This window comes from Cokeromyces recurvatus, assembly GCF_025118155.1.
Source record: "Cokeromyces recurvatus strain NRRL 2243 chromosome Unknown BX663scaffold_35, whole genome shotgun sequence".
Taxonomy (NCBI): Eukaryota; Fungi; Mucoromycota; class Mucoromycetes; order Mucorales; family Mucoraceae; genus Cokeromyces; species Cokeromyces recurvatus.
Window position 1 is genome coordinate 16,522 of NW_026251421.1, and position 10,591 is coordinate 27,112.

The 10,591-nt window shown below is 28.3% G+C and overlaps 3 protein-coding genes across 3 annotated transcripts; all 3 read right to left on the reverse strand.

Annotated features, from left to right (window-relative positions):
• Positions 1-1,032: 1,032 nt before the first annotated feature.
• BX663DRAFT_523063 (malate dehydrogenase, NAD-dependent) lies at positions 1,033-2,405 on the reverse strand. Its single transcript, XM_051529465.1, has 4 exons — positions 2,218-2,405; positions 2,071-2,150; positions 1,789-2,003; positions 1,033-1,741 (listed from the first exon to the last, which is right to left on the reverse strand). Exons 1-4 carry the CDS (start codon positions 2,352-2,354, stop codon positions 1,229-1,231), a joined length of 945 nt encoding a protein of 314 aa, XP_051378839.1. The 5' UTR covers positions 2,355-2,405; the 3' UTR covers positions 1,033-1,228.
• A 1,749-nt stretch (positions 2,406-4,154) lies between these two features.
• BX663DRAFT_523065 (bacterial low temperature requirement A protein-domain-containing protein) lies at positions 4,155-7,828 on the reverse strand. Its single transcript, XM_051529466.1, has 13 exons — positions 7,467-7,828; positions 7,352-7,389; positions 7,220-7,296; positions 6,641-7,110; positions 6,530-6,550; positions 6,419-6,468; positions 6,228-6,326; positions 5,846-6,161; positions 5,682-5,754; positions 5,508-5,602; positions 4,845-5,434; positions 4,648-4,782; positions 4,155-4,589 (listed from the first exon to the last, which is right to left on the reverse strand). The coding sequence occupies exons 1-13, from the start codon at positions 7,712-7,714 to the stop codon at positions 4,567-4,569; spliced, it is 2,235 nt and encodes a 744-aa protein (XP_051378840.1). The 5' UTR covers positions 7,715-7,828; the 3' UTR covers positions 4,155-4,566.
• A 1,460-nt stretch (positions 7,829-9,288) lies between these two features.
• BX663DRAFT_523069 (acyl-CoA N-acyltransferase) lies at positions 9,289-10,091 on the reverse strand. The gene has a single exon (XM_051529467.1). It carries the CDS (start codon positions 10,061-10,063, stop codon positions 9,413-9,415), a length of 651 nt encoding a protein of 216 aa, XP_051378841.1. The 5' UTR covers positions 10,064-10,091; the 3' UTR covers positions 9,289-9,412.
• Between the last annotated feature and the right edge of the window lie 500 nt (positions 10,092-10,591).

Sequence of the window (10,591 nt, forward strand, 5' to 3'; positions counted from 1 at the left end):
ACAGAATAAATATAGTACAGTAATGAAACACTTAAAAGGTAACCATTAGGGCACAATATAACTTGTGTTTACCTTTACAATCCGAAAATTCAAATAAGTTAACATATAATACAAATACTATACCAACTAAGCATGTAAAACTAGTAGTATAGCTGTAGAAACTAACCAACATTACTGTCACCAAAATTGACTTGATGCAGATATAGTGTTTCCTTTATGGAAGAGGTTATTTTAGAGGAAAAAAAAAAAAAAAAAAAAAAAAAAAAAAACTTCAGAAACTTAAGAAGCTTTATTCTGAGTATATAAAATATTACAGAAATAATATGGCAGCAGAGTTTTGAAAAAAGCTAGGAATGTAGTTTAAACTTTGTTTTTGATTCTTTTAACCAGACTATCAGAGGTTTGTGATTATTTGAATTGTTATTACAGCTAAACTATGGAATATCTTTGAAAATATATCTGCTACAAGAGTTTTAATAAGAGTGACAAACATTAATAATGCAAGACTTATAAAGTAAGAAGAAGAAAAAGAAATGGATTATGTATTTAGTGATAAGGAAGGCCTGAGTATACATCTTTATTCATTACAAGTCATAACATCTGCAGTACTTATCCAATAAAATAAGTTCTTTTATAACATCTAAATACGATTTATAAATAAGACATCCTCCTAAATTTATTCATTAGAAAGCATTCGTATTCAAACAAAATAATAGATATTATATCAAATAATATATTTAGTCAATTAAGATACTTTAAAACTAAATATGCGTACCCTTTACATGAAAGACTAAACAAAATACTGAAAAAAGGAGAGATCGATAATTCTGTTTACAATATTGGTTGAATGCTGATCAAATTTGAAACAACGCATTATTAGAGTTCGGGATTTAAATATGATAAGAGATAGTAATTTGTAACCATGTCTCCATGCGATCTATATATTACTTCAGCACTATTTTAGGGTCTAGCGTAAAAAAGAAAGGTTTATATAATAAAGCAATTTATATATATGTATATTTCTTTTAAATTGGTACAAAAATATTTACAATAAATAATTAAACGATACTAAAAGTTTTAAAGATGAAAAAGGATAAAGTGGAGGGGTTATTATGTACATACAAATTTTCATGTATGTATAAATATATAAATATATAAACAATATTTTAGAGAGGAAAAAAAGAAGAGGTAATGCATAAAAATAAATGTACATCTTGATGCTATAATTCTATAATTTGGAATCATCGGTAATAAAAGAAACACCTTTCACAATATTACTTTTGAGTTCAGGTACTGCTGATTTCAATAACTTGTATTCATATTTAGATATTTTACCAATTGGTAAGATACGTTGAACTCCATTACGTCCAAACTCAATTGGGACTGAAAAATACTCGATTTCTTCATCTGCAATACGACGTACTGATTGAGCACCCTGTGGATCAGCTTGAAGATTTACGTAAGCACATTCAATACGATTCACACCGTGGAAGACAGACTCAATCAAATTAAGGGTGAAACGTGCACCTGCATATGCCATTGATAATGTTGCACTACCAGCTCCATTCTTAGCTTTCACAACTTCATCACCAGCAAATTGAATACGTCTTGTAAGGGTTTCAATTTCTTGGTCTGTCAGATTTTCAGTACCAGGCACCTGAGACACTAAAGGGATAATCGTAACACCACTATGACCACCAACGACAGGTACATTTACGTGTCTAGGGCTAGCTTCTAAAAGCTCAGCTAAAAAAGTAGAGGAGCGAACAAGATCTAAGGTCGTTACACCAAAATTTTGCGTGGGTCATAAACATTATACTTTTTAAAGACTTCTGAAACAATGGGAACATTAGAATTGACAGGATTGGAAATAATACATATAAGGGCGTTAGGGGCATAATTAGCAGCAGCTACTGCGAGGTCTCTTACTATTCCTGCATTAATTTTGAAAAGGTCATCTCGAGACATACCAGGTTTTCGAGGAACACCTGCTGGAATAACAACTAAATAATAATAATAATAGGTTTAATATTCTATATTACTAAAAAAAAAAGAATATAAAAAATTTACCGATATCAGCATCTCTTATTGCTTCTTCCAATTCAAGAGGACCAACATGGCCTGTAACTTTACTACTCGTATCAATATGACTAATAAAAAACCAACAATAACGTTAATTTCTTTCGAAAAGAAAAAAAATACTGTTTCGTATTTTACCTAAGGTCTGCTGCAACACCATGTGCATTTACAATATCATACAGAGCAAGATGAGAAATAAGATTAGATTGCTTTAACAATGTTGAAAGAGGTTGGCCAATGCCACCAGAGGCTCCACAAACAGTTACTTTAACCATAATAAATATAAGAAGAAAAGATAGTATATATGTTTTTATATCAAAAAAAAAAAAATTAGTTTCCTTTTCTTCCTCATCTCTATCCTTACTTCTTTTTATACTAGCGCGCTTCTTTAATAAAATTCATTACCCGTTTATAGATGTTGTTCCAGTCTAATATGAGGTTAAATTTATTGGGCAGATTTTGACTTCCGACGATCCATCTTCTTTCTTTAAAAAGCCTGAAATGATAATCTTTAACATTTTCTTTTGGTATGATTCTATATTAAACCGCTTTCTCTCTTAACAAACTTGAATAAAGTCTTTTCACTTAATTTGTTTAACAAAAAAAATATTTTGACTTTATTTTCCGTTATTTTATTTTATTTTATTTTTATTTTTATTTTTATGTTTATGTTTATGCAATAATATAGAAAATTAGAAAAGATCAGATATTTTTTTCTTTTTATTTTCTTTTTTTAATTATAGTGTCACTACTGCAATTTTGACAGCTAGATTTTACCATTTATAAAAATTTGTAAAAAAAAAAAAAAAAAAAAAATATCCAATGGGCAGGCAGCATGTATAATAACTAAATTGCCGCACTTCTAGTTAGTTCAAAAAAATAAAAAAGAAAAAAAAAAAGTAACAGCTAGATTTTGCACTACTTTTTTCCATAAATATTTGAATTCCGTATAAATTAAAATCTTTTGCTGTTATAAAGTGTGCAAAATTCAAAATAATTCTTTATTAAGACAGCCTTCCAACAATTTAGCCGAATAACGGCAAAATCCTTCCAAAATCACTGAGGAAAAACAAAACTTATTACAAGCACGAGTAATAATCCTATTAATAAGTGTTTCACTACTTTGTAGAAGTTTTTTTTCTTTTTTGTTTGCGTTTAGTAGCATAAATAAACCATTTCATCAGATTTAATTTAAGCAAATAAATACAGTTATATTCACTACTAAGAATTAATTTTCCTATATTAACTCTAGTATGTTTTTTTTTTTTTTTTTTTTTTTTTTTTTTTTTTAAATTCCTTATACAAACTTAAAATATTGATGTAATGATCAGCAATAGTCCTCACAGACCTTTTAGTAATAATCTTACCTAATATTATTTTCTTTGAGGGAATTAATGTTTATTATCCTACTTTTATACTAGGATATAATTTAACATTTAAAATGGTTGAAGTCTTAACTCTAGTTTTATTATACTCTTTTAATAGAAGATAAAATTCGGTTGATAGGAAGATAATTAAGTTCAATAGAACAATGAATAAGGTAGCCGGTATAACTCTCCAAGTAGTGACGCAATTATAAACAAGTATGATTGTCCTCGATGTAAGAGTAAAACAAAAAGAGTTAAACCATTCGAAAAAAATATTTACAAATATTAAATAATAAAATGAATCGGTTTATGAATGTAATACTACATATATGTCTTTGAACAATTTGTTAAGATCAACAGCCCCAGAAGCTAATACAAGTAGTTTAAATTAAGTAAGTCAACCATTAAAAATGATATTTTTTAATTCTATAAATAATGACGCTATTGTCTAATTTGCATGAAGGACGGGAAGTACACCGCCAGTTGATTGAATATTATGAGGCTGTAGAACAACTATCAAATATTAATATCAATAATAAAAAGAGGATCCAGCAGGTTATCGATTTGTTTGATCTTATCGTCATTATCATTACTAATCTGATTACCAAAACCGCTTATAAACAGTTAGCAATTGCTTTTTTTCTAATCCAGCAAAATATTTTCAACCTTTGGAAAAAAAAAAATTACTAACGGCCTTAGATATAAATAACAATAGAAATCACTATAGGGCGATATAAATATTTTGCTTTATCAAAATTTTATCTTTTTTTTATAGTAGCTCGATATAAGAGTTACTATACTTTCAATTTCTAGTGTATTGGCTTTTTCTAGTGTAATAATACGATTCTTGAAAGTTATATATCGCTTTACATTATCCCTTCAAATAAATATGGTGCAGAGAAGTTATATACTATATAGTACTCATTACAACGACATCAGTAACCCCTTTTTATTTTGATGTTGGTGGGATAATGTTTTCTTTTTTACAAATAAATATTAAACCTTACTAAAAAGGAGCTTTACAGCAAGTAATATTTGCTATTTTATTATCATTTCTCTCTTTCCTTTAATGTTCTCTTTCATTATATATATTTTAATAATAATAAAAAAAAGATCGATATTAATCCAATAAATCAATTAAGGCTATATAAAAATAAAGAAGTTAACTATTATTTGTTTATATAAATATGATGTATATTACCTTGAAATACTAATGATCCAACCATTGTGCATAGAAGAACAATCGCGTCTAGTTTTGCAAAAGGAAGCGCACACATGGACCAAAGAATAATTGCATTTAAAAGCCTTGAACCTATAATTATTCTTCCATATATATCTATAAATTCATAGTTAGATAGTGTATATTATTGAATAATAGTTTTCTGTTTAATAAGCTACCTGATATTTTGGTATTCAATGCTTTAATAAGTGAATTTATTATCAAAATGAGGCCTGCAAAAATAAGAAAGGTTTTATAGACAAAGACAATTTGACTATCTGATATTGTCTCTGTAAATGATCCAGTGGGTTCTGAGCGACGAGCCAAATGATGCGAAGTTGACATGGCATGTTCTTCAGCATTATTATCATTACCAGCAATCATACTTATTGTTCCTGTCACTACAGTAGTTGCAAAGTAAAGGCACCATGATGTCCAAGTTGTTATAGTGGTAACTGGTTCCTTATGGCTAACATTATTCGAGATTTGGTTTTGTTCATTTGTCAATTTCATCGGATTATAATAATATGCATCATTTTCTTTATCTCTGTTGGCTAATAAAAAGTCATGAACAGCTCGTTTAGCTTTGTGATGCGGACTTTCTGATTCTCCACTTGATTCTTGATGTGTTGAGGCTGAAGTTCCATCATGTGCTGTAGTAGCTGGTGTAGAACTATGCTGTCCTGATCCTATTGTTGTATCATCTTGAGTTACCTCTTCATCAGGTAACTTGTGATCACTAATCAACTGAAACCTGAAAATTTTCAAGCTAACATTTTATATGTTAGAAGAATTTGTATATTTTATGAATATCTTATTCTTTTTTTTTTTTATGCCTTTACATATCAATTAGAGAAATACCAAATGCGACTTGACATAAATGAAGAGGAAAATGAAGATATACCCATACTTGATGATATGTATTATGTAAGAAAATCTATTTTTCAAAAGAAATACATATAAAGCACGTATATCAAATAAATACTATGACATATAATAATAATAAAATATATTACCTCCTTGTTAAAATCTTCAAAATACATGAAAAAGAATCCAAAAATGATAAACACTGCCATAAAATTAGGAATACTACCAAACAAGTATATATCGTATATAGTTAGTTAATATGAATAGACATGTATATCATATACATATATAAAAAATATATATTTATATGTACGCTGTAATTAAATAATTTCCTGTTGCAGACACCAAAGACACCAAACCCATCAAATTTTCTCCCAGAACAATTAAGGAAAGTAATCCAAGTCGCTCTGCTAAGTGACTGGCAGCCCAGGAGAGTCTCTTGTCTCCTCTCACAATCACATTTACTAAAATTTCACACAAAACACCTACATACCAAAGAATACGATGTATATCTTTTTCTAAAATAGTTAGTGAGGATACCCATAATCCAATTGACAAGAGATTAGCTCCCACATAAAATAGTAAGGCCATTCGTGATTTTGACTTGGCAAGGATAGAAACAATAAAAACTATATATAATTTCAGGTTAACCCATAAGAAATCACCTTCCTCTTCTTACTTTATTTATACTTTACCAACAAAATATTCTATTGCAAGTACAGCCTTTAATGCAATGTAGCCATATACATAGCCTGCTGAGTTTAAAAAGTATTCGGATGATCCTGCCATACCAACTATTATATAATTATTTTTAGTAGTCATTACAATAGCTTCCGTTTTTTTTTTTTTTTTTTTTTTTTTTTTTTTTTTTTTTTTATCACTTTACTAACTGCGCACATTTCTATAAGCTTATAAATATGATGCACAACATCATCACTACAACTCTATAATTAATTGAAGCACTAAAATAATATATTGTTTTTTTTAACAATCTTACGTATCAAATCTAGATGTATATCTATATAGAATAAAAAAAAAAAAATAGAAATAGATATAAATAAGCTAATAAAAACAGACTGCAAATAAGTTTTAAATATATCTACTTTACAATGAACTAGCCAACCAAGCCCACCAAGTAATAATAAACCATTGCGCATAGAGAAATAATGATCCCCAATCCATAATATGATGACTATGCGTAAATTGTGTCAAGGTAGCCACATAAAATAAATCATAAAACAGCTCCAACCATGAAGCAGCCTTTTCCTCTCCAATATCTGCGCTAAGATCAGGCTCAGGGTGTTGAAAAAAGGGACGACGAGTAGCTTCGACAGGTAGACTAATTGCATGATGATTATGTTTGACTTTAAATTCTACATAAAAGTTTTCATTAAATTCTATAATATGATTATCAGCATGATGATGATGATGACCGTGATGTTCTCCTGAGCGAAGAAGTTCTATTTTATGATGAATTTTAATCGAAAATTCTCGCTTAATTTTGTAAAGAAATTCAGTTAGACCGTCTGTATCACGAACTCCATTGAATTGTATCCTTTCTTGTTGAGTAAAATTCAACTTTTAATAGCAGTAGTCTTAGATATATAATTTATATTTGTGTGTATTTATAAATACATCCTTTCTTTTTTTTTTTTTTTTTTTTTTTTTTTTTTTTTTTTTTTTTTACCTTTTCGCAAAAATCATTTGCTGCATCATAATCCAAAACAAATCTTTGATTACCTCGAAGCTGACGAAAATGTAATACTATATTATTTATCAATATAAATTACTACTACTTTTATAATTAAGTTTATATTACTAAGAGTATAATGAATATTATTTTGTGAGGAGGAATCACTAATAAAAAGAGAAAAAAAATTTAATCCTCTGTACGACTTGTTCCAAGAAACATGAAAATGTATTGAATTTTTTACCTATTTAGATTCTTATTTTGTTGATGCAACTTGGGCAGTTGATTTACTGTTGTTTTATATTCTTGCATAGGGTATGCCGATGTGTCTTCATTATCTGATTCTATTTTCTCATTATGTTCAGTTTCGTTTATAGCATTTGTCAATCCAATCCTTTCTTCTTCATCATCTCTCGACTGTCCTATATTCATTCTTCCAATAGGAGGTCTGTATCGACTGGCTCGAAGTGTTGGTCCTCTTCTCATTGACATGACCAAATATAAATTATAGAAAAGAAAAGAAAAGAGCACTGTTATAGATCTATAGTTATTTATCCTTTCCCCCTTTTTTTTATATTTATATATTCATATACAAATATATTTTTAAAAATTTCAGATAGTTTATTGGCATTTGCGGTCAATATTTTAGTTCCTTTTTTAATGAATTTGTGTATCACGATGTTTATTTTTACGAAAATCATTATTTCCTATTTTGCACATCTAGTTCTTTGGCTTGTGTATTCACTTTTTTTTCTTTTTAAACAATTAAGACATAAGTTTTAATAAGTTAAACACTTATTAATGAATGGAATTTGAGTCATTATATTTCATCTAAAATACTATCATATTGGTTTACTCAATACATTATGTTGCAAAAAGGTGAGTAAACGGAGTGAGAGATTTTTTTTTTTTTTTTTTTTTTAAATTTTCGGTCATAAAAAAGCAGCCTCAAAAAAAAAAAAAAAATCTTATTTAAGCTTTGAACAGCCTCAAATATTACCTTAATTAAAGTCGGTTACTCTCTCGTGCTTAGTATAAGTTTTGCCCCTTTATTTGTCTAAATTCCTCCCTATTAGCATTATTGATGACATATCGATTTATTTAAAAGCTTGATGACATGATGGAATAGCCCAGTTAATATCTTGATATATTATATCAATGTGTATTTACACTGAACAACAGGTAATAACGTTACACATAAACCTTGAAATATAATAATAATTATTATTTATGTACATTCATACATATATAAATATAATAGAATAGTAGATTACACCAATACATCTGATATTTGTATACATTGACACTTTTTAGTCGGCTTCAATAGACCAAAGTGTAGTACAGTCAAACTATAGGTTGAATTGCATATTCTCATAATCATCAAGTAACAACTAACAATAACGATCATTATTGTACCATAATTGAATAGTGTTAAAGTATTATACTGACTATGACATAATTTTTAATACAAACGTTATTAGTTTAGAATCTTCAGGAACTTAATAAAACAACATTTGACATTGGAATACGTAATCATATATACTATTGTACCTGGCTTGATATTCTTTCTTCGCATGCTTTCCTCTCCCTTCTTTTAAGCATGCTCAAGACGTAATATCACTGGTCTACGTTTCTAATTGTATCGTTAATGTATCTCTATTTTTAAGTACTGTATTCACCGAAAGCACTGGGAAGATCATGGGATTTGATCATCTCTGAGTACATAAACAAAACAAAACAAATCAAAGGGTTTAAAGGTAGAGAAATTATATGAATTAGGTATGAAAATGTAAGCTTCCCTTATCAAGCTTGGTCTTCGAAGCAACATTGGATTTTTTTTTCTTTATATGTATATAGATGTTTACTTGTCTTCTTTCAAGTTATATATTGTTAAATCATGGTCATGTTAGCGGTATATTGTATAAATATCATAAGCTTTTGGGTAATAATATCCGTAATTTTCATAAGCTTGAACAAGAATTTATTATTGGCAACTTATTATTCGCTATTTGAATGTTTTGGTCTAGGTTTTACATCTAATGTATAAAAACTGACATAAAAATTGTCACAGCAGTACAGTGTATTATTTATTTAATTAGTATTATTATTATTATAAATCTAATAAATTTATTGGAATGCATTGTTTTAGAGACAAGATATTCTTTAATAGCAACAGCTAAGAATTGAATGTTAAAGCTTTAATTTCATCATCACATCACCTCTAGCAAATTCCCGAGGACCTTTTATAGGCATATTTTCAAAACCGTATTTTTTATACAAATTAATAGCAGGTATTAATTTACTAGATGTACAAAGCTTAACATAGGGAAACTTTTTATCAGATCGTTTGGCCCATGAAATAGCTTCATATATAAGTGGATGAGCATATCCTTTACCCTGATATGCCTTTTTCACACCCATCTTTCCAAGTTCAACAGTGCCATCACTCTCTATTATCATGGAAGAGACACCAACTACCACTCCTTCTTTGTTAATTAAACTGAATATCTCTCCACCGTTCTCAATAATGGTTTCTTCAGGTTTATTCAATTGTTGCAAGTCCTTTTCTTCTATTACAAAATATTCTTCAATCCAGTTTACACTGATTTCTTTGAATGCCTTTATGTATTTCGCATTAAAGGTTGTCATGAACAATCGTTCTTTGATCGTCTTGTTTTCTATATCAAGTTTATAATAAATAGCAACACAGCTTTCAGGTATGTTGCTTTCATCATTCTGAATATCATCTGATAACCATCTTCCTTCTTTTTCCATAAAATCTTCAAGTTTTACAATCTTTCCAAAAAGTATCACATACTTTCTAAGAGCTGGAACTGTCATTTTATAAGCACAAAAATAAGCATTTAGGATAAACAAACAAAATATCTATACTTGTATATATATTTTTATTTATTTTCTATATACTTTTTAATTTATCCCCGAGATTCGGACTTATCGATAAAATCTTATCATCCAAAAAAAAAAAAAAAAAAAAAAAAAAAAAAAAAAAAAAAAAACAGAACGGAAAGAAATCAAGAGGTGTAAGTTATATTATATGATGAGTTAAGAAGAAAAAAAAAAAAGGGAATTGGATAAGGAGTGGTAGTAGCTGTAGTAAAAAAAATATATATATATTTTTATAATCAAAAATTGAATTGATTTGTACATACATCAGGAAGAGAAAAGGTAACTTGGCCTATATTTGAGGGAGAAAAAAAAATTATTTAAAAGAAAAGATGATAATAGAGGATTTTTAATTTTTATCTCCTGTATTTGAAACCAAGAATGAATCTAGAGGCAACGAGTTCCTTATCTAATAACAATGTATTTACATGTTTAAGTGTTAATTAGATATTATCAATTCTTTGA